We start from the raw sequence: 25,258 nt of genomic DNA on the forward strand, positions 1-25,258 counted from the left end.
AGCTGAGAGGGTACCGCTGTTCAGTCTCATGGCTCCACTATCCTAAAACCTCAGCCTTTCCTGCTCACACAATGCTGGGAGGTGGGTGCAGGATTTCCAAGAGCCAGTCAGAGTACAGAAGGGAGTAAAGGAGCTCAGCAAGCTTTATTCCCAGTGCTGAAGCTTCCAAGATACAGTTTACACAGCAAAACCAATTCCAGGCTCCCCTGCATTCCCATCCCAGTGCTGCTCCTCCCAGACTCCTTCAGAGCCAGATACTTGTCTGGGAGCTACATAATTGAGTTGGAAGTGTAAGAAAGCCTAGAGTCAGGTTTTCTTTGTATATGTCAGGAGTGGTGGCACCAGGAGTCAGGGTTGGTGTGTGTGTGTGTGAAGGATCAGCTTTTTGACACGGTAAGACATTGGGCCTCACTGCTGCTCGAAAGTGATGAGTTAGTAGATGATTGAGGAGGAGGGGTAAAGTTCTGCTTTAAATAATATATTATTAGGATATTAGTTGGATATTGGTTGTCTTAAAAGTAATGCATATTATTTTTTGCATATACATTTTTATCTATTTCTTATGTTCAGAACAAAAGAAAAAGGTTTCATTTTTATTTCTATACATTATTACATATAATAAATATATTTGCCATTTCCAGCCAGCAGGCTGTGCACATGAGTTAACTAATCACCAAAGGGTTTTACTGCTATTTTGTGACTAGCTTGAGTTATAATCCTATAGCAGTATATCAGATTACACATACATTTAAGTGATTCCAAGGAGGGATACGCTGCCCACCTCAATCTTAGTAAAATACAGTCACACTTCTCTGACCCTCTTTTCTCTAGTAGTGTAAGGTTTGTCTTTTAACTCCCACTTCACAGTTACTGTATGAATGCACTCTAATAGTTAGTGTGGGATTTGATCATTTCTAACAAGTCAGCATGAGGCACACTATAATAATAATAATAAAAAAGAGGATCTTTGCAAATGAATGATAACTGAATAGAGAGAAGTAGTGATCTGCACATTTTAGATTCCCCAGATCTGTAAAGAAACACAAAATCCAGAGTACAGACAATCTTTACTTTTATGGCTCTTTGCAGATGCAGATCATACATACCTGCATTAAAATGTTTTACACAATGTAAAACAAAATCTGCATTTTGCTGATCAAACATAAAATAGACTTTTTTTTTTTAACATAGCAATTTCTGCGATAAAATAGAAAGATCTCTTAAGGGAACTGTGCTTTGTACTTGCAGGGCAAATCAACAGATTCATTTAACAAATGCTTTTTAATTTTCTTTCTCTTTCCTGCGGCTCTGTTGGGTTCCGGGAGTGAAATTATGTACCCAGTACTTCAGAGAATTGGAGAGCATCCTCACTACCTTTTCTAACTTGATGCAACACTAAGCGAACAATCAGGACCTACATTGTGAGGGTGATAAGAAGGTAATTTGCCCAGTGTAAGCTCTGACTAGATTGACTTTGAGCTGAACAAGACTTCTTCTTGATGAACATATGCGAAAACACAGTAGCAGGTAAGTGAAAGGAAGGTATGCATATGAAGCTGGGGATAAGGGTTGGCAGTGAAATTAACAGGTTGCTTTAAACCCCCACAAACGAGAGAGGAGAGGTGGCGTTAACCACCCTTCTCCCTCAAGACAAAACACCCTTCCACTAACAGGGAAAACTCCCGTGTACACTATGTGACTAAGGTCACCCCTCAATGTACTGGCCTAAGTGGGGAGGTAATCCAGGACATAGACAGCAACGAGAGAGGGAAGAAAAATTTAAAAAATGAAAGAAAAACAAGAAAAGACCCCAAAAAAAACCAAAAAAAACACCGCCCTCCCGAGCCCCCTCCCACCTCACCGGCAAAGATCAAAAACTTAACAATCCTCAATCAAAGACAAAAAAAAAACACAAACCTAGACTCTAGCCCTCAGTCCCCCAATCCTCGTTAAACCAAGTATCCCCCCACCCTTCAATGAACAGGAGGGATAAGTCCCTCTCTCCATGGTTGCCTATCGATCCTCAAAAAGCGATGCCTATTACCACCCACTCACATATTCCCTCTCGTCAAACCTAAAATCTCTCTCCTGCAGTCAAAACCCACTTCCCCCCCTCACCCACCTATCAACCAGGCCCTATACACTACACCTACCGAACCCTAATCAGGGGCCTATAACCACAAAATGGGTGAGGAGCCTTAGCGGCTAGACAAAAACATGAGAAGAAAGGAAAAAAAAAAAAGAAAACACAAGGAGTTACTACCTCCGAGGCTCTGAAGAAGAGGCGCTGCCTCGAAATGCGTAAGCCTGTACAGCATCGGGGGACGATCGAATCCCGATTTCGATGCTGAGGATTTTATACTTTGTTTGATGTGCCTTTTATCAAGAACTCGTTTGTGAGTATTTTTAATTTAGTATTTTAACCACTTAAGCCCCAGCCCTATTTCGGACACTTTTTGTTCACAAGTTAAAACCAGTATTTTTTCCTAGAAACCCCCAAACATTATATATATATTTTTTAGCAAAGACTCTGGAGAATAAAATGTCGGTCATTGCAATATTTTTTGTCACGCTGTATTTGCGCAGCGGTCTTTAAAAACGCAATTTTTTTGGAAAAATTTTGAAAAATCACATTTCACTGCATTTAAAAAATACTAAACAGTAAAGTTAGCCCATTTTTTTTGTATATTGTGAAAGATGATGTCACGCCGAGTAAATAGATACCCAACATGTTATGGTTTAAAATTGCGCCCCCTGTGGGATGGCGACAAACTATGGTCAATAGAGATCTCAATCGGCGACGCTTTAAATTTATTGCACACGCTCTGGCGATCGCGGCGATACCTCACAAGTGTGGTTTGAACAGCGATTTCATTCGCGGCTCGACTTCCGTATACATTTTTTTTTGTGCGCGAGCTAACAGTGACAGCGGCGGCTACGTTTTTTTTTTCCTATTTATTTTATTTTTTTTTAACTTTATTACAGGTTTTTAAAAAAAAAAAAATCTGATCACTTTTATTGCTGTCACAAGCAATGTAAACATCCCTTGTGACACCAATATGTAGTGACAGGTACTCTTTATGGCGGGATCGAGGGTCTAAAAGACCCTAGACCCCTCCATTACACTTCCATGTATGCAAAACGCCGAAAACGGCATTTTTGAATACAGATGTTTTTTAAATTTGCCGCTTTTTGCAGCACAGTAACCCGGAAGTGATGTCATGGATGCCGCCTCCGTGTTACGTCATCGGAGACCCGATCGAAGCCGTTTCCGGCATTGATCGGGACTCCATCCAAAGTCACGGAAGGTGGCGGGAGGGGGGGGGAACGTCCCCTCCCGCTCACCCGGGTAACGATCGAGCGGCTCCCGAGCCGCATCAGTCGTTACGGACGGAAAGCCGACCGTTGACACTAAACCACTGTACCGGGATGATGCCTCTAGCTAGAGGCATCATCCCGGTATAACCCCTGCAAAGTTTACCGACGTACCTACGTCGATATGCGGTAAGTGGTTAATAAACCTGTTTTGAGGATAATGCACTAGGCCGGTGCGCCCTTGTGTTTGTTTGTCGTTTCGTCCTTTATCTTTGTCATGTTTACTGTGATCATCGAAAGTAAAAGAAAATCTAAAATGTTGGGTTGACAGGAGAACTGTAATAAACAAGAAATCTTCCAATGGGGAAATTAGTTCTGGTGTCCCTGGTGACAACCAGGGAATTACTCACTTCTTGTTTTGGCTATAGAACAGGAAGTGAAGGGAAATGTCCTCAATGGACACAGATAGCAAAAACAACAACAAAAACAGGGATATGACCTTCCCTTACTGCATCCAAAATAAGAAGAAATATTTGGCTTGTTCTACTTGAATGGTAAACTGTGGTAGGCTGTGTCACCCAGTGGTTTCTTTGTAAAATAGGGTGAGATTTCACTGGCATGTGGGCCCCTCTTTGTAATGTTTGCACTATCTCAAATGCCTTCATAAAATAAATACATAAAATTCCAATGGGGAGAGAGATACCTCTTTTTATAGGTTGCAACAGTTTTGGTAAACTGGAGACTCAATTGCATATATACTTGAACACCCTAAGACTTTCTTTATATCTCAGAGACTCAGATGGTAAACACTCCAGCATATTCCACTGGAGACTAATTCAGACATGTGCATTGTGGTAGCGTGCTGTAAAATGTACAACTGCAGAAGTGGGCAAAATAAATGGGCAGCTATACTGCAGCACACCCTAATTTATGATGATACGCAGCTTTACTGCATGTGTGATAACAAAACACATAGTTTGATTGGGCCTTGAGAGATAAGACTTCACTAATTAGGAAATAGGAAAACTTGTTTTTTTTCTGTGAATTCTGTGGGTTGAAATGCAACATAAGCAATAAACAATTTTCAATTACTTGTAAAATAGGACAGAGAAAAGGTTTTACCTGGTTTTGATCCCTCAGAAATGCTCCCATTCCAGATCTGGTGCAGAAATTCTGGTCGGTTGTCATTCATATCTATTACATTGATGACAATGTCTATGGGATTTTCCACCTGGTTTCCATTTACATCCACTGCGTGTGCCCTCAGCTGCGAAAATAATTTTATATGGCAGTGTTCAGTAGAAGTATGAGAGAGAAGATTAGGTTTCGCGCACAGCTCAGTCCCTGTGATACACTGCTATAGCTTGTCCCAGATGACTTATTTGGAAATATCAGTGAATCTGCTGTCAATTCAAGCAGAGTAACTACAGAACTGGATAATAGATGCTCTGAGCAACTCTACCCTTTTATGCAGAGATTCAGCTTCATTGTCTTCTTGTGATGTCTGATATAGCTATAGTTATTTTTAAAATGAAGAAAGCAAGATATTTGGGGAAATCTTAAATCTCTTGGCTATAGACAATCCAGCTTCATGTTCTTCACAATAAATTGCCTGTTCAGGAAAACTGGATAGGTAAAACTCGTCACAACACTTGAAAGTGACAGAAATTGGTTCTGATTCTTGCAGGCAGTCCCCAAAAATTAAAGAGCCAATCCTTTTGTTACAAAGACATTCTTTAGTCAATCAAGTAATAGCTAAGCCTGTCTCACAAAGGCAATGACCAGAACCACTCAAACAAACTGCATTCACTACAAGGTACAGGGGGACATACTGGCCAGCCTGGCCAGAAGAAGGAATCCATTAGCAGGGTAAAAAAAAAATGTGCTTGGTGCTCTGGATGGAGGATGGTTTTCTTTCTATTTCAGATCATTTGAGCCTTGCTGATTAGGGATTAGATCTCAGTTAGGATGCCTAAAGTATACCTGTCAGTTGCTAATTAGAATGGCTAATCTGGCTACACCTACAGCTACCTGCACATATATTCATACATCTATAGGAGAGCCCTAAGAGCATCAAGTCCCGTGGCCCTTTATGGTGAAGTTGAAAGCTGACTCCTACCTACTTCTGCCTTTCCTTTTGATTTCAAAGGTCCTAAGGCATTTGTGTAGAAGTTAGAAACTATTAGAACACCTCCAACAGCCTATATTTTATTCATGCAACTAATTTAGGAGAACCAAAAGGTGTACTTGAATTGTGAAAGGCTTGCGCCCTGAGGTTTAGTCAACAATGGTAACATCAGCAGAATTAATGCCAGCAATGTTGATGATGCCAGTGAGGAACAGCTGGAGTAAATGAAGTAGTGAATGGTTAGATATGGCAGGAAGCACTGGCATAGGCACTGCATTAACAAATTAATTTCCATTGAAGCAATAAAAGATATGTTTTTGGTTTGCAATGGGAAAAAGGCAACATGCACAGTATTTGTGTGTATTTATTTTACATATGTGTGCTTTCTGACCTAAGATGTATTAGCACAGTCTCATCCAATCGTCAAACCAGGGGGCTGCCGCCGAGTAAGTAAGGAACAGCTAAATGACTCTTTTCAACCGATGTTGGCTATTGGACACTACAATAATTTCCTAATAAAACACATTTATCTGCTGGGCCAATTTTGTTCTTTAACAGCATCCAGACTGCCCCACGCACATATACTGTGGCAGGGCGGTCCTTCAGCGTAAAATCACGTACCTCTACATCTTTTTTTTCTGGGTCTGGGGCGCACATGTGTCCCGTGGGTGACCCGTTCCCGCTGTGATTGGACACAGCCGGAGCCAATCAGCCGGTCCTGCAGACCCAATGTTCCTAGTATCTGGGGAACGTTCCTGGGAGAGACGGAATGGCGGTCTGCCTATGTAAACAAGGCGGACCTCCATTCTGTCAGAGGGGAAGTTGGAGATCCTGTGTTTCTGCTAAGCAGGAACACGGATCTCTGTTTTGCCCCAGTCAAAGCTTCCCCCACACAGTTAGCAAGCACTCCCAGGGAACACATTTAACCCTTTGATCACCCCTGATGTTAACCTCTTCCCTGCCAGTGTCATTAATACAGTGACAGTGTCACTTAATATCACAGTTCAGGTAAAAATCTATGATCGCTGCCATTACTAGTAGAAAAAAAAAATTCCATAAATCTATCCTATAGTTTGTAAACTCTATAACTTTTGCGCAAACCAATCAATATAAACTTATTGGTATTTTTTTTAACAAAAACATGTAGCAGAATGCAAATTGGCCTAAATTGATAAAGAAATTAGATTTTTAAATTTTTTTTATTGGGTATGTTTTATACAGAAAGTAAAAAACATTGTTTTCTTTTTTTTCAAAATTGTCGGTCTTTTTTGTTTATAGCGCAAAAAATAAAAACGCAGAGGTAAAAAAATACCACCAAAAAAAAAGCTCCATTTGTGGAAAAAGGAAATCATTTTTTTTTGGGTACAGTATTGCACGACCGCACAATTGTCAGTTAAAGTAACGCAGTGCTGTATCGCAAAAAATAGCCTGGTCATGAAGGGGGGTAAACTTTCCGGAGCTGAAGTGGTTAATATAACAAAAAAGGGTAGCAATTTTTGGGGCAGACATACAGGGGTGACAAGTTGTACTTCCTGAAGAAGCTATACACTTTTAAATTTTTCCTTGGGCAGTTTTTTTTTTTGTCAAAACTGATTTTTAAGTGTATTTTTTATTCAGTTTGTGTCTGTAGTTAACTTCAATATATAAGAGCTGTTTTTCTGGGCATTACAGTTTTTTTCTAGTTTATGCCTGCCAATTTTTATTATTTGTACTAGCAGTTTGTTGGGCACATCAGGACAGTTTTGTAATCTGTGGTTGGGGTCAGCACTGAACACATGTCTGCATCCCCCTCCACCACCTATTAAGCTTGCTCATCCATGATCCTGGAAATTCCTGTAAGCGTGAGCACTACAAAAACCACAAAGAGATGCAAATACTACATTTATGTGCTTTTTCTTTAGGGTTGACAACAGCGTAAAGTAACTAAGAAGCAATAGAGCAGGGTGATAACTATGTCAAATGTGATCCCTAGAGGATGCCTCCTAAGAAATATTCTCTTCTGCATGCATTCTTATGCGTTTACAAACCACCAAGCATTGCTGAAGTTGTGAGGTTTTAACACTGATTTACAAAAGCAAGCATCCGATGGTCTCGGTTCAAAGCTAAATCTTGTCTTATGTACATATTAATTTTAATGGCAAGCTATGCAAATAAACCATAACAGATACTGGTAGTTCCTTTCCTTACATGAAAAATGGCAATCTGTTCCCGATCCAAAGGCTTTGTTACAGACAGCTGACCAGATATAGGACTGATAATGAACACGCCAATGGGAGGTTGATCAGCTCCTGGACCTGTCACGCTATATCTTAGAGAAAGGCTCTTATCCCGGTCAGATCTGATCTGTATGTTAAAAGTAAAAGAGATTTACAATCAGTAAAAAATAAAGCAGAATAAATTCCTCAAATGCAAAAGCATGCAAACAGCACAGTGAAAAATACTTGATCAATTTCACATATCAGAGATGGTTTTCCTATAAAATAGTTAGGATATTTGCCCTATGGCAAGCAGTTATATTTTGATAGCCTCAAACCCAACTCATGACCCAAGTGAAATACTATTTCTATATTTGCTTATCAATGCAGAAAAAGGGAAACATGCTGCCGTTACTGATTATTCTGCATTTGACTGTTGGTATTATTGTACTATCGTTAGTATTGATTAACTGAAAATCATTAGGGACCATCTTTGAGGCACAGTGAACTTTTTACAAGATAATGCTGAACCCGCAAGCATAGAAGATCTTTTTTGATAAGAGGCTTGCAAGCTCCCGACAAGTACAATTCAGACAATACAGTACTTTGGCAGGTTCTAATTTATTTCTCATGCATATTATCTTCTTCATATAAATCTGTGAGTAAAAACGTTAAAATATGTTTTGACTTTTTCAAATAATGGTCACAAAGACTAAAGGCAAAATGTATTATTATTATTTTTTATTTTTTTGGATAAGGGAAGATCAAAACCCCAGTTTTTTTCCTATTTTCTATCCCATTGGGGAGATTTCCCAGCCACAACAAGAAATGAGGGGAAATCCCAGGTAGTCATTGATTCCATAGGAAGATTTCCCTTCTATTTCTATTCTGGGGACCGAATTTGGGATTTTCTTTGCCTTCCACTTTTGGTGATAACAGTCACCAGGACAAATAGAGAGGATGACCCTCCCAGCAGGGACTCAGACTGCAATAAGACCCTGGCGTGTTCTAATCCTTCTCCACTCGATCTAAAACTAAGAAAAAATGTTTTGCCTTCAGTTAGTCTTTAATTTAAGAAAAGTCCCAAAATGAATAATACATGCTGTTTTGTGAGGTTTCAGAGTGCTGTGGAAATTCCTAAAAATATAAATAATTTTAATACTTACTCGTACTAATTCCTGTGGAAAGGTCCCCCTTGAGTTCTCTGGCACATTAATTGGTGGGATGACCCAATCCCTCTTCTGTCTTTGTAGAAAGCCATTGTGCTTACGTTGTGGAGGAAACCGAATTTCTGTGACGTTGTAAAAACCCTTCAAAATACAAAATGAAAATTAAAAACAGGCCCACGTTTTAGATACTTTACATATCTATCTGCCTCACTGAGTTACTTTCAAAACAAAACTGCAATAAACAATTACCCTATTTCAAGAAGGGCACACACTGTGCAGCACAATATTTAAGAATTAATTAATTACTCATTTTTATCTGATAAAAATAACTGTGAGAAAAGCAATTAAAATACATGTAACTATTTTGCAAAAACTTGTCTGTAGAATATTTTAAATGAATCATCACTAAGAAATCATAGTAGATGCCTATGAGAAAAGAAGAAATAAAAACAATAGAATAAATCAGCTAGAATATGACACTGATACAATATAATACAAACACAGGCTTTGTGTTCCACAGTTGGCCAGGACAACAGATTGCAATTCAAACTGTTCCTCCTTTTTTTTTTTGTCACTTTTATTTTCCTCAGTGGAAACTAATACAGAAGCTAGACTTTCCATTTTCTCAAATCATAATCTACATAACATGCATTTTCTTGAAAAGCGTATCTACTGATCACCTTCCTTCCAGTTCTGCCTAAAGTAGTTCTAAAGCCTAAACATTTTTTTTATCTTAATACATTCATTGCATTAAGGTAAAAAAATGTTAAGGCATTAGCATCACCACTAAACTCCCCTTATACTTACCTGAACCTTCATTCGATCCAGCGATGTGCATGTCTGCAGCTCTTCTCTCCCCTCACGTCCAGGTCTCGCTTTCTATGCTGGGGCTCCCAGCGCTGTCAATCCAAGCCAGAGAAGAGGGAGCGGGGCCGAGTCCTGCTGTCTGTGTCAATGGATGCAGCAGCAGGGCTTGGGTGTGAGCATGCACAAGTGCCCCCATGGGAAGCGGCTTCCCATGGGGGCACTAGACAGAGAGAAGGGGCCAGGAATGCTGGCAGGGACCTAAGAAGAGGAGGTTTGAGGCCACTCAAAAGAGCATAGACACATTTGTTATTATTATTTTTTTTTTCCAGACTGACTTTAATTGCATGGCAACCTGCTTAGCCCCTTTAGCCCCGTACACACGTACCGATTGTCGGCCGAACGATCGGCCGTCTTTTGTCCGGTGCTGTTTTGTTGGTTGAAAAGTGCTCATGACTGCACACAAATTTTGTCGGGCAACAACAACCAACTGCAGAGGTGATGTCATGTTCTGGTCTACTTTTCGTGTGTTTTTTCTTCACTGAGCATGCCCAGTCTTGATCATCACATTTTTGTCGGCTGAAATCTGTACTGACTGACGAACAATCGGCCGTTCTTTGTTGGTCAACAAAAATTTTAAAGCTTGCACACCAGATTTTGTTCAGCCGAAAAGTTGCAGTCGGTTGTCAGAAGCATCATACTAACAAGCCGACAATCGGCCGATCGGACATTGGCCGAATATTTACAGCCGACAATCGGTACGTGTGTACGGGCCTTTACACTAGCTATGATCTGCCTACATTGCACAGAGAAGCACAGAGACCCAGAGATGATACCACTGGATCTAAAATAAGGTATGTAATAAAAATAGAACGTTTTTATAAAAATAAAAAATAAATATTAGCAGATGAATGATGGGGCAAAGCAACAACTAAAGAAGGCAAAGATAGTGGGTAAACCCTCCCCTCCCCTCCCCCCCTTTAAAATAATGAAATTGTGTTGTTTTTTAGCCTAATAAACATTTCAATAATAAGTCTAATCAGCATCTTGATATGCCACACCTGTGAGGTTGATGGATTATCTCGGCAAAGGAGAAGTGCTCACTAACACAGATTTAGACAGATTTGCAAACAATATTTGAGAGAATTAGGTCTTTTGTGTACAAAAAAGTCTTAGATCTTTGAGTTCAGCTCATGAAAAATGGAGGCAAAAACAAAAGTGTTGTGTTTATCATTTTGATCAGTGTATAATAATACATAAGTTATATGAATAATATGCAGTGTTGAAAAACTATGAGTGCATAATCCTTATATGCTCAGCTGCATTGTCTATACATCTCTTTGAAAAACACATTGGAGACTTAAGAGTGAAAAAAAACTAAGATTTTGATAAGCGTGTCAGAGGTGGGGGTGAGGAAGGGCAAGTGAGACCGAAGTGTAGAGGGCAATGCAGAGGGATCAATACACTGACTGTCCAGGGAATATCATGATAACTGTGGGTGGATAGGGAGGAACGAGGCTGTGAGCACAGAATAAAATATAGAGTAATATAATGGGAAAATTGTACACAGTGTACAGCATTGAGGAATATCTGTATATTCGTGCACTCACTTTAAATTACTATATATTGAGTTAAAAAAAAAAAAAACTTGCTAATATATGTAAGCATAGTATAAATAATGCAGCGCTAATTCTAAATAAATGTACCAAAATTAATTGGACAAAGCAGTCCTTTAGTGTCCACTTCAAACTGAAGAAAATGTGGGAAACCGCAGACCCAGAGAACCGCCACCAAGCACTCTGATTACACTGCCTCTTACCAGATAAGAGTGACCTCGATTACAGAGATTCAATACAGCCAGATGTACAGGGATATATAGCGATCCTCCTTCCAAAGATCCAGGGATCACAGATTTAACCGATAGAAAAATATGAAAATAGAAAGCGGGGACACTCTCATAGCGCAGACTGTATAAGCTTTTATTGGCACACAAGGTTAAGAACACTTACAATTGAGTAGAGTAAAACGAGCATCTAGGCTGGTAGTAAGCGTTCCTCTCCGAGTACCATACTGTGTTCCAAGAGTAACCAAAAAGATGGCCGCCACGTCTCCTCCCCGTAACGGCGTGCGTCACCATGAGCGCCACCCGAAGAGTTTCGTCATCGGAAGACGTTGTCTAGGGGTGTGGTCTCAAGGTACGTTACGCTCTCCGCTCCTCCGGACAGCGCAGCTTCATCGATGCGTAAAGTACCTTGAGACTACACCCCCTAGACGACGTCTTTTGATGATGAAACGCGCCAGGTGGCGCTCATGGTGACGCACACCATTACGGGGAGGAGACGTGGCGGCCATCTTTTTGGTCATTCTCGGAACACAGCATGGTACTCGGAGAGGAACGCTTACTACCAGCCTAGATGCTCGTTTTACTCTACTCAATTGTAAGTGTTCTTAACCTTGTGTGCCAATAAAAAACTTATACTGTCTGCGCTACGAGAGTGTCCCCGCTTTCTATTTTCATATTTTTCTATCGGTTGAATCTGTGAGCCCTGGATCTTTGGAAGGAGGATCGCTATATATCCCTGTACCCTGTACATCTGGCTGTATTGGATCTCTGTAATGGAGGTCACTCTTATCTGGTAAGAGGCGGTGTAATCAGAGTGCTTGGTGGCGGTTCTCCGGGTCTGCGGTTTCCCACATTTTCTTCAGTTTGAAGTGCACACTAAAGGACTGCTTTGTCCAATTTATTTTGGGACATTTATTTAGAATTAGCGCCGCATTATTTACAGTACACTATTCTTTTTTGGTTCTGCTACTATTCCGGATTTGTGTGGCTGCTTTTTCACTTTTAGATTTGTATGTCATTTTATTCTGAGTGTTTTTAGCGCAGCAATACTGTGATTTAATATATGTAAGCAGTTATGGTTTTAGCTGAATGATTTCAGATCATAATCACTAATGTAATGCAAAGTAAAACAAATATACTATAATAAAAAAGATAGTTACACACGATACCTCAAAACCAAATTCTTCTTTTCTTAGGCTTTTTCCCTCCCTGTTTTCACCTGGTGATATGGCCAGTAACACACCTCCTTTATTACAGTGCCACCACGGATGAAGGTGCACATGGGGCAGTTTTGGAGAGAGGCACTGTGGGTGGGGGGAGGGGAGTGTTTAGGTGATCCCTGAAAACTCATCTCTTTAGGGAAGCCTATTCCACCTCCAACTAACAACTGAACTTTTGACATTTCTTTCAGCCCATCCCTCACAGTTATTACTTTTTGTACCATTAGCCCCACCCTATTAGATTGTAAGCTCTTTTGAACAGAGTCCTCCTAACCCTCTTATATTTTATTGTAACTGTAACTGTATTGTCCCCCTTTATATTTTAAAGCCCTGCGTAAACTGTTGACACTATATAAACCCTGAATAATTATAATATGTGCTAGCAGATTTAGATACACTAACAAATTGAAGCCAAACTCCAGCTTATACTTTAAAGCAGTTACAGCAAACTATTTTTTTTCTTTTCAGATAAAGGTTTTATAAAAATAAATAAAAACTGATCATTGTAAGCATCCCTGCTAGTGTTAGAGCCGGTTCACACTACCACGACCAGAAAGTCGCCCCGTGACTTGAAGAGACTTGTTTAGAGACTTGGAAGAGACTTGTGCACTACTTTGAAGAGACAGGCGACTTTGTCTGTGGGGAATGCCTGGCTAATCTCTTTCTTCTTCCTGGAAAGTCTGATAACAAGTCGTGTCAATTAAGATAAGGAGGCGACTCCCATTGAAGTATATGGGACAGTCGGATCACAGGTCGCCTCAAAGTAGTACAGGACCCTTTTCTTAAGTCGGAGCGACTTCAGTAGTGCCAATTAAGATGGCACTGATTGATTAACATTGCTTTTGTTATGTCAAGCGACCTGGGGCTACACAAGTCGTGCTAGTGTGAATGGGCTCTTAAATGGTTTGTCTCGTCTTCGTAACTGATACATTCTGCAGGAGAACTGGGTCTTTTAAAAAACAACAGACTTACTGGCTGAATTACCAGGTAAAAACATAAGAAAGAAAGCCTAAAAAAGATAATAAATGCAGCAATTACATCTAAGAAATGATAGGCTACAATAAAATAAATGTTTGCTTTTGGGTTTATTACCACTTTAAGGCTGGCCATGCATGTTCAATTCTCTTGTACAATTTTCCTTTAGATTTACCTTAAGCTATATAGTGCAAGGGCCTGCCTAATCAGATACAATTGAAAGTTGTTTAGTTTTGACCTCATATTATAAGGTTTTTGGTAAATCTAAAGGAAAATTGTACAAGAAAACTGTTTGGATAAGGGCTGAACAAATCCTAGAAACCAGGTATCCCATCAGTGATTTAAATAAAACGATGTACAGCTTAATTTCTCATGTATCTGTCTTAGCATTTATGCTCTGGTAAAGGGCAGAAACAGTCAAAAGGAGATTTGTTACCCATCTTGTTGCTTTTGGGTTCTTAAAAGTTCAATTCACACTTCTGTGTTGACGTACAATGCAGGTGTTCTAATCCCTCTCCACTCCAATCAAAAATTGTTAAATTAGCAGGTATTTTGAGATTTTAGGGTGAATGGATGTTTTCCCAATTATTTGTTCTTTAAACAGTTGTAAACATTTTTTAGCTTGTAGGCCTCATGCACACTGGACGTGTTTCCAGCGGCTGTTTTTGGCATCAGATGTTCTTTCTGCAGCCAGTAAACTCCCCAGTATGTTATCCTATGTGTCCATGCACACATAGGCTGTTTTTAGGAGTTTTTGGCAGGGAGTTTTCTGGCTGGAAAAAAAGACCCCCAGAACTAGTAGGTTTTAAGAGGCGTTTTTCAGCTGTAAAAACGCTCTAACTCTGATAAAAGCTGAAAATCGCCAAAAAATGCTGAAAAATGCGGCTATCTGGCATTTATCAACGTTTTTGAACCATAAGCTTTTGTGGGAGTATAGTTTTGCTATAAAAAGCTGAAAAACGCTACAGCTGAAAAAAGCTAAAAACAGCTGAAAAACTCCTTCTACAGCTCCAGCTTTCTACTGACGCTTTGATAACGCATGAGGCTGTAATTGTGCAGTACTTTAAATGCTTATTTTATTGATAACACGTCTTGAAAATTACTGCCAGGAAATAAGGATTTACCCACAGCCAATATCTGACACTTATTCCTGTCTGATCACATTTGTACACAGAATTGGACCATATATTCTGCAGAATTTTCATCAAATCATTTGAGAAATCAGCCCATGCATGTCAGCCCCAGCATATTCAGAGAAAACACACTACTTTGCACAAGCCTCCCCTGTCTGATTGTTGAATAAATGAACACTTCTGTAGGATTTATATTACTACTTATTATCATATCTGCCACTATCCAGGCAGATAGTTTTTACTCAGACTTGGGCATGCTGAAATGTCATGCAAGTTCCAAAGACACATTTAATATGTACTGGTAAAGAATGTCTCAAATATTTATGACCCTATTAAATCCCACAGTATTAATTCTGTAATTATTTTAAACCTATGTCAGGCAAGATGGATGCTTTGGATGACCCACTTTGCACACTTGCCATTAATCTTCTCTAGGTGTCGAAACTCCTTTTTGGTTCTACTCCCTAATTCTGCGTCACACACTGCTTTTTTTATTTCAGACGTGTGTCTCCTACAAAAATTTCCATTCAAGGATGGAATGCGTAAAAGGGAGAGCCATCTAGGTTTTACTCCTGTAAATGACTAAGGCTAGCCATACATGTTCAATTTTCTTGTACAATTTTCTGTTAGATTTACCACAAACCATATAATATGAGGTCAAAGCTAAACAACACATTCACTTGTATCCAGTTAGGCAGGCCTTTGTACTAACCGTTAAAGGTAAATTTCAAGAAAACTTTACAGAAAATTGTAAGAAAATTGTATAATGTATGGCCAGCCTAAGCAGCAAAAGGGATTTCCCATATTTCCTTTGTAAAAAGATTTTCTTTAATACTGAAGACAAATTCAGGTGTGGAAGTATGTATGTAAATGGGACAGTGATTTAGGACATCATTAAGGATATTTTTTTTAAAGGGAGCTCCATTTATAACAAACTCAAAATGCTGATCAGTTCTATGTGAGCTTTTTTAATCTGTTGTTTAACCACTTGCACACCGTAGGCCGTCATATGATGTCTTGGAGTTTAAGTAGAGATATCTGAATGATGCAGGCAGCTGAAGGCATCATTCAGGTATCTTTTTTTTTCAGCCAGCGATTTCCTGCAATGTAAAAGGCAATCATAGCAGCTGTTTAGCCAATTGATTGCTTTTACAGGTGGGGGGAGGGGGGTGCCCTCCAGAGCTCCTCTGGTCTCTCCTGTGCAATCCAGTACCCGGAGAATGAAAGCGCCAGAGGCGGTGGTTTACCATAGAGCTGGCTATGAACCAGATTTTCCCTGGCCATCTCTATGACCCTTGGAGGCCTAAAGCGATGTCATGACGTCACTTCTGGCACCGACAGATGCAAACATTGCTGTTTTTTTGCTGGAATACCGGAGATGTTTTTCTTTTTATCTCTCTTCTTTGATCTCTGACATGTTAGCCATCGATTTTAACATCATAACATCATCTTTCACAATATACAAAAAATTGGGATAAATATTGTGTTTCGTTTAATTCATGAAAGCGTTTGAAAAACGACTGCACAAATACCATGTGGCATACAAAAATGGCAATGACTGCCATTTTATTCCGTAGGGTCTCTGCTAAAAAATAATCTAAATGCTCCTTTTTGATAGTCTAAACTGGTCTCAGATCCAGTTACTATGTGATAAAAGAGCCTCGTGAATTTAAAAATAATATTTTACCTTCTCTGAGTCAGCCAAATCAGTGGGCAGGGCTAGACACGATCAGCTGCTAATTGACAATCTATGGGCTTAAACAAATCTGAAAAGACAATGCTGATAGCCATACCCCCTGTAACATTTTCCCTGCTTACATAATGCAAGCGGAACCCAGACTTTAGACGAAACAGCGCTACTTTTATACCCCTTTTATACCCTATCACAGGAAGCTTATCACAGTTTGCGGTGGACTTCACTGGCATGATCTACAGGTATCTGTAAGACTTTGCGGTGGGACTAAGGGAAAAAGGTAAGTGCAAATGCACTAACAATTGAATGCTGCAGCACATTTTTTTTTTTTTTTTACATGAGAGACCATAGTTCTACTTTAATTTTAATTCACACTAATATTGCTGAAAATAACTATTATTGTGGAAAATAATGATCTTTATAGCTTAGTAAATAAAACCTTATGTCTAAAAAATATTAAGGTTAACCAGCTCTACTCTAGTCCAGACCAATTCTGACATTCCTCTACTACATGTAAAAAAAAATAAAAAAATAAAAAAAAAAAAATATATATATATATATATATATATATATATATATATGTATATGTATATAGATATATTCTAGAGACTAAAATAGAGTTCATGCATAGTCTATAGATGCAATGATAAGAGTGAGTCCAAACGTGATAGGTGGTAGACAAAGTTGAATTAATGGCTTGATACTGGATAAAGACCCGTCAGTGCCTTCACCACACCTCATGTGCTCCTCTCCCCTTTGAATAAGAGCTCTTACTTGCGCTAGGTAGGACAGGGAGTACTGGTCTCCAGGTCTATGGATGGAGAGGATCAGCTCCAGTTTATAGAAGGTTTTATATTCTCCTTTTATATATGACGCTGGATGTTTTCCATACAATATTGTATTAAGGCATAGCTTTGTCCATAACCTGGTGAGTTCTCTATTCAAAGGGGAGATGAGCACATGAGGTGTGGTGAAGGCACTGACGGGTTTTTATCTAGTATCAAGCCATTGATTCAACTTTGTCTACCACCTATCACGTTTGGACACTTATCATTTCATCCATGGACTATGCATGAACTCTATTTTATTATTATTCATTTTTCTTTTGAGTTGCTCCTCAGCGCTGCCTGAGCTGTTTTGGTGATTACATTAACCCAGCATTGTGTTTTATATGTTTATAAATGGTAGCAGCTAGACATCTATGGTTTTAACTATTGTTGTTAATACTCTGATTATTTAGTTATTTTCATTTGATTATTTAATTCTTCTGATATTGTTCTAAACCTTGGCGCTGGGCTGGTTTTACTTTTTGTGTTGCCTTTATTTTATATATATAAACAATATATATATATATATATATATATATATATATATATATATATATATATATATACTGTATACAGGTATATAATTTTTTTTTTGTTGAGCAAAGTCCCTAGAGAATAAAACGGTGGGTTGTGCATATTTTTATGTCTCACAATATTTGCATAGCAGTTTTTCAAATATACATTTTTTGAAAAAACACACTTTACTGAATTTCATTGCACAAAAAGTAATAATAATATTCCAACCCTTTGGTAAAATATAAAAGAAGGATGATGTTAGTAAATAGATACCAAACATGGCCTCCAATTAGATGAAACTGAGATCGCTTTGACCTAATGTTTTCACAAGGATGTATTGGCTTGTTTACATAAAGCTGAAACCGGTACAGACCTTGTCAATTCCAATTTCTGACATAACAAAGTTGAAGGAACAACATCAGTTCCTCTCACTGTGTGCCCAGAACCAGATCCTGATGGTCGCATTCTTACAGGGCTTCCCGTTTGGACAGGGGGGCCTGGTAAAGTTGGCGGCAGAAGGGACTCTCTGTAAAAGTAATTCAGTGGCTGTATAGCCGCTCTGATTACTTTTCCTAGAAAGAGAATTGCCGTCTCTAAAAAAATGATACAGAGATCATGACTGTAGCTGCAGTCATGATCCCCATAAGACAACTTCAACCTTAGACTGTTTAGAAATGGCCCAAGGATGGGAAGTGGTTAAAGTGGTTGTAAAGCCTTAAGGTTGTTCACCCTAATGCATTCTACGCATAAAGGTGAGAAACCTTTTGTCCTGCAGCTCCCCCCCCAGACCCCCCCCCCTTTTTTTCACCTGAGCCCGATCTGATCCAGTGATGTGCATGAGCGCAGCTGCTTCAGCTGCTGTCGTTCTCATTGGAAGGATTTATAGATGTCAATGGACACAACAGTGGGACTCAGGAGTGAGCCCGCATGGGTGCCCCCATGGAAAGCGGCTTTCCGTTGGGGCCCCCGATGAAGAGGAGACCTGGAGCGACAGTGGGGGACCCCAGAAGAAAAGGGTACAGGCTGTTCTGTGCAAAAACACTTTAAAAAATGTTATGTTTGATATTTAAAAAAAAAAAAATGTATGACATATAAGGGTTGAGTTACTAAAACTGGAGCGTGCAAAATTTGGTGCAGCTGTGCATGGTAGACAATCAGCTTCTAACTTCAGCTTGTTCAAAAAACCTGGAAGTTGATTGGTTTCTATGAAGAGCTGCAACTGATTTTGCACTCTCCAGTTTTAGTAAATTAACTCCCTAGTTTTCTGAAGTATTTTTACTATAAACAATTTTCCTTTTTTTCACTGTTTTACTTTTGGTCTATTCAGTTTTGCACCTCAGTACAGCTAATCTATAGCAAAAGCTTTATTTGGATTCGTTTTTTACTACTCCATTAGGGAGATTTCCCCTCCCTTATTGCCTGATGACAAGAGCTTTACCAAACAGAAAATAAGGTAAACTCGCAACACAGCAAGGAATAAAAAGATGACATATGTTCTAGCCCTGCCCGGCTGTACAAAGAAAATCATTTTATTTTTATCTGTATTGCTGTTGGAGATTTCTTCTCACTTCCTTTCTGTTGAAAAAAAAAAAAAAAAAAGAAAACCCCAAAATTAACATGACAGGGGTTCTAATCTTTGCTCAATCTATCCAAAAGAAAAAAAAAAGTTTGGGCTGGATATACATTTTACTTGATCTTATTACCCCTCCATTCTTCTTTTCCAAACATGATGTTGCTTATCTGAATATCACTATTTACTTTAGACATCAAACCAATATGTGACTTTTTTTCTTAACCTGACTGCTTATTTAAAATCTAACTCCACTTTTTAAAGGAACAAAGAATTTATATATTTTATGTGCTGTAATTTAGTACTAATAAAAAAAAGAACATTCTAGTTCAATTTTCTACTAGATACAATTTTCTAAAATTGTCAAAAGAAAAAAAAAGAATAAGAAAACCTGGTTTCCTTGTATGGGGCCGTCTGTGCACTCATGTTGAATGCCTGCAGAAATGTTATTTTCTGCTCATGTGATCAGCTCACTGCTGTTCCCCAGCAGGTTTTCTTCTATTACAACACAGGGCCAGCAAGTACGGCCAAGTGTTTCTCACAGTATCAGTTTGTCATTGATTTGTACAGGCTTTCTGTCTGCAACTAAATGAAAACATCTGCCCGTACCTGCCAGGTGAATGGCATGATCACCTCCCCTCCAATCACAGAACGTTCAGACATTTTGTGAATGGATGAAGTTGGGCACACGCTTTCACTGTATGCAGTGTACTAGAGTGGGGAGTCTCATTTTCAAAGTTGCAAGGTCGGCACTTACAGCGGTGTCAGAATGAAGTTAGAGTTTTTCCTTAAAATAGTTGTAAACCCTTACATATACCCAGTGAAGTGACCGGCCTCAGGTGATACACAGAGACGGAACAAATCCTCCAACATAAGTTGTACCTGTTTATTTGCGGTCTTCTCTTCTCTACATCTGTTCAAAGTGCAAAAGTTATAAAGCTTTGTCTGAGCTGTCAGAAAAAAGGGGGGGGGGGGCGGAGATCTAAAATTACACTTTGCAAAGCTCTGTAAGGTGAACTCTGAGAGCTGATTGGAAGGAAGGGAAACACCCCCTTTTTACAGCACACAGGAACAGAACTAAGACTGTCAATCACAGGCTGTGCCCTGTCTATCACTATTTTTCTCTAGGTGTCAGGAAACTTGTCAGAAGTGATTCATGCTGGTAGCAGAGGAACAAAACAGCAGACAGAATTTACGCTTTGTGCTCTGGTTTGAGACAAAGACACACTATAGATGGATATGCTTTATTTATATTTCATATCTGAGGTTTACAACCACTTTAATGCAGCAGCATCCACTAATGGGACACACTTTACTAGTGGTAATGTGTTTTTACATAGTAAATGTGCAAATATTGTTTTCTCCTGGAGTTCAGCTTTAAGCTTGCTTTCAACTAAAAGATGACAGTAATCAGAGAAATTCCATTTTTATCCAATTAAAATACAGTAAATTCATGTTTAACTTCTCATATTCACAGAGCTGTGGGGCTGCTTAAAATGGAATCAATAAACAGCTTCTATATTGATTAATAGACAAATGCAATTTACATTTAAAATTAGCATTTACCACATTCTACAGATATACATTAATAATTTATTTTCAAGAGAGAAAAAAGACAAATATGTTTGTAAATGAAGATTTATACTGTATTCACGAGTATAAAAGGATCTACTTGGATGAGATAAAATTGCATTAGAAACAACAATGCTCTAACATTATCTAGCTAATTTACCTAATGTATTACATTAACAAGCATCTCAACAGAAAATATACAGTTCAGTAAAATACTCTGTGATTACTACTCATCAGTAAAGCTGGCCATAGATGGAGTGAAATTTGGCTTGTTCAGCAGGGACCGGCGAAATTTTAATCCATCTGTGGCTGTCTCCATTAGTAAGAAGTTGATCAAAGTAGAACCTTTGCAAATAAAAATATATGTATTTTTATTTTTCTTGCACATAATTAGGCATTTAATCTTGCACTTTATTCATTAGGATATATGAATATTCAATTAATTAAGAAAATATTTTCCACTCCTTTAATAAATCAACCACAGCATGTTGTGGTTATAATAATAACCCTCTCTGCCCCATATTTAATAAATGGTTACTGATGTGAAAGGTGGATGCCATACTGTAGCCTACCTGTTGTGGGTCTTGTGCATGTTGAGGTCTCAGGGTGATATTCACAGCAGCGTGCCAAAACTGTCTGGTTTCCTCATCATGGCCATACACTATGAACTCTCTCTGATCTGGTGAAATGTCAAAAGTTCTTGCAGCAAATATTACCCCATCGTCATCGATCCGAAAATCTGTAGGGTTACTGGTCTCATAATGTATCTGTCTTTGTTCACCACAATCTGTAAACCTCACTGGAGAAACAAAAACAAGAAAAAAAAAATAAGTACTGAAGGCACTAAAACTAGAAAAACGAAAATACCTAATAAATGGTGGGGTAAAGGTAATATACTCTGCTGAAATATAAAAGTTACAATCTGCTCAAAGATGATCGGCTTAAAGATGACATGTTTGTAAAAAGAATCATTGCCTTGGAAAACACATTTAGAACAACAAATGGATTTAAAGATTGTCAACTAAGTATGTAAACCATTATACATTGGGGACCAAGAGCCACATGCACGCCTCTGTGCTGAAAGTTTGAAGCTTTGACTCTTTGGGGTTTATTTACTAAAGCTAGAGAGTGCAAAATCAAGCTCACTTCTGCATAGAAACCAATCAGCTTCCTGGTTTTACTGCCAAAGCTTAATTGAACAAGCTGAGGTTAGACGCTGATTGGTTTCTAGAAGTGAGCCTGATTCTGCACTATCCAGCTCTAGTAAATAAACCCCTTTTCTCTTTGGGTTAAAGGGGGGGAAGTACCGTGCTTCAAGATAGTGTGTAATACAAAAGTGACTCAGTACGTTAAAATAAATAAATAAATAAATAGTTGATAATATTAATTCATAATGTGTTGATTAAGTATAATAATAAAGTATTACCTATATGAACTTAAATGTGCTAATAGTCTGTCTGTGTGCAATCATATAAAATCATATGTCTATATCTTCATATAAATATCTTCTATAGATTATAAAGCATACATCAAATATTCACAAAAAATTGCTTATAGTGATTGAATATATAAAAAAATGACAAAGGTGCTTAAGGTGCATCAATATATAAATAAATAAAGTGATATAACGTGCTAATAAAGTGCTCAGGGTGTAATTGGTGGTCTCTATTACACTGAATTGCTCGCTATATTGCAATGGTTACAAAAATTGCCCAAATGCATATCATTTGCGATTTAGATGTAAAAAAGTGCTCAAATGTCCCAAAATAAATTAATAATAGCGTGAGTCTTCCTCCTCTGTATATTACAGTGACTTCTTCCACTTATATACTGTGCATACGGGTGCTCTTCGGTGTTGGTCACCTCTAGGTGTGCTAAATGCTCACCTCCATGCCCCAGATCATACGCCTTAAAGGTCTACCAGGGGGTCCTCTCCCTTCTCCTCTCCTCCTCTGGATCACTCTACTGGATACTGGGGGTAGTGGTATAATCCTCCTTAATATTCCTCCTTACAGGGATCCACATATATACTCTCTGGTAGTGTCACGGATCTCCAAATAAGGGGGCCGATATAGTATAGTATTGCCTGTGACGGGACTCACCGTCACTGGAATTTAAAGACGGATAAGTCATGGGGCTAATGGAGTCTTGCCTCTAGCCTAGAAGCTAAACCTTTATTCCTGTAAACTGTAAGGTACAGGAAGTCCACTCCTTATATGGGCATCCAGGAACTGGTAGAGACAGCATGGCTGCTAATCATTGAAGTGCTTTTGTCTAAAATAGGGTCTGAGACACCTTTTCCATTCACCTATTGTAAACTGTGCTAATGAGCCCACCTGTCTGTCTGCTTTAAGAGAAAGTTATAGGAATGTTGATTAGATGCTAAGGGGGAGGGGGGATTGTCTCACATTGTATATTTTGTAGACTGTATGAGAGTGTAAAACTCTGTTACTATTGGATGGTGAATATTATGTTCAGTCTTCAACAAGGTCCATCTGGGTGGTAACTTTGTGGGTGAAAACTGTATATAAGTCTTGTTCAATTAACCGGTTGCCGACCGCCGCACGACTATATACTGCGGCGGTCAGCCCCGGCCAGGCAGAGTGACGTATCGGTACGTCACTCGCCTGTCACTGACTAGCGAGCCTATCGCGGGCGGGCGCGCGCCCGCCGAGGCGCGCGCCCGCCGCGGCTCGTTCACAGGCAAGTCAGTGCGTGTGACCGGCGGACTCGATGTCCGCCAGTCACACTGCGATCGCTCCTGTGAAGGGAGAAAGACAGAGCAGCTTGTGTAAACAAGCTGCCTGTCAGTTCTCCCTGTGTAAAAGTGAAGATCTGACCGTTCTACTATGTAGAACGGTTGATCTTTGCTTTTACACCAATAGGAATGTCCCTACACAGTAGAAAGCACGCCCCTAGGACACACTTAACCCCTCCCTGTCCAATAAAGTTAACCCCTTCCCTGCCAGTGTCATTTTTGCAGTAACAGTGCATATGTATAGCACTGATTACTGCAGTAATGTCACTGGTAACCCCAAAAGTGTCAAAAATGTCAGTCAAGGGTCCGATCTGTCCGCCGCAATGTCGCAGTACTGAAAAAAAAATCGCAGATCGCCGCCATTACGCGTTAAAAAAAAAAACACCAAAAATGACAAAAATCTTTCTCTTTGTTAGTAAACGCGATAACTTTTGCGCAAACCAATCAAAATACGCTTTTTGCGATTTTTTTTACCAAACATAGGTAGCATAAAACAAATTGGCCGAAAAATGTTAAAAAATTTTGATTTTTACTTTTTTTTTGGGGAATTTCATATAAAAAAATGTGAAAAATATTGTTATTTTTGCAAAATTTACGCTCTTTTTTTGTTTATAGCGCGTGATCAAAAAATCGCACAGGTGATCAAATACCACCAAAAGAAAGCTCTGTTTGTGGGAAAAAAAGGACGTCAAATTCGTTTAGGTACAGCGTCGCACGACCGCGCAATTGTCCGTTAAAGTCACGCAGTAAAAAATCGCAAAAAAACCCCTGGTCCTTTAGCAGCCAAATCCTCCGGGGCTTAAGTGGTTAAAGTTGTGCTGAGTTCATTCAACCTCAATCTAGAGTTCTGTCTCTTATTGGGGGATATGCTGCAAGGGATTGCTATGGACCTCCATACTCCCTTAGAGAATCACTGAGCTCTTTTAAGAGCTTGTGTAGAGCTTGTTCTGCTGCACTCTCTGGGGAAAGAGAGGTTCACCCACAGGAACCTGGAGCCTTGTCGTAGGTCCAGGGTGGGTAGGAGATTGCGAGACCCTAACCAAGCTGCGGCGGTTTGTGGAATCTGAAGTGGTTACAGTGTCTGGTGGAGTGCTTGGAGTCCTCGGAAAGCACTAGGAGCATCTTTCAACGGAGGCACCCGGTCCGGGGTGCCCTGTTCCGTTACATTGCCAAACAATTTATTGCAACAAAAAAAACAAAATGTATCCACTCACATTTAAATCAAGCTATAACCGCATATGTGCGCCGCGGGACTAGTCCTTCCCGTCCTCCACTACATCACTTTCGGTGTGCTGCCCTATGCGTTACGTCACAAGCTCACGTTATCCCCTGAAGAAGACACTATCTTGAAGCGCGGTACTTCCCCCCCCCCCCTTTAAACCACATCAGACACTGTGTAGTTAACAGCAATAGTACCAGCAGCATCAAGGTTACATATATTTATTCACCCAGAGGACAGCGCGAGAATCACACCCCCTATATACCCTTTTCTCTTTGACTAAAGCCTAGTAAACACGGGCCGATTGTCGTATATGGCAGC

At 39.4% G+C, this 25,258-nt stretch overlaps 1 protein-coding gene across 1 annotated transcript in view; it reads right to left on the reverse strand.

Annotated features, from left to right (window-relative positions):
- CDH2 (cadherin 2) overlaps window positions 1-25,258 on the reverse strand; it is a 399,869-nt gene that overhangs the window by 77,798 nt on the left and 296,813 nt on the right. The window contains exons 3-6 of the mRNA XM_082259211.1: window positions 21,533-21,759; window positions 8,805-8,948; window positions 7,631-7,786; window positions 4,438-4,582 (exon numbers count right to left, since the gene is read on the reverse strand). Of these exons, the coding sequence (XP_082115337.1) occupies window positions 4,438-4,582; window positions 7,631-7,786; window positions 8,805-8,948; window positions 21,533-21,759 (672 nt within the window). The remainder of the gene's footprint in view (window positions 1-4,437; window positions 4,583-7,630; window positions 7,787-8,804; window positions 8,949-21,532; window positions 21,760-25,258) is intronic.

The sequence above is a fragment of the Pelophylax lessonae genome (assembly GCF_965119305.1).
Source record: "Pelophylax lessonae genome assembly, chromosome: 5".
NCBI classification, from domain to species: Eukaryota; Metazoa; Chordata; class Amphibia; order Anura; family Ranidae; genus Pelophylax; species Pelophylax lessonae.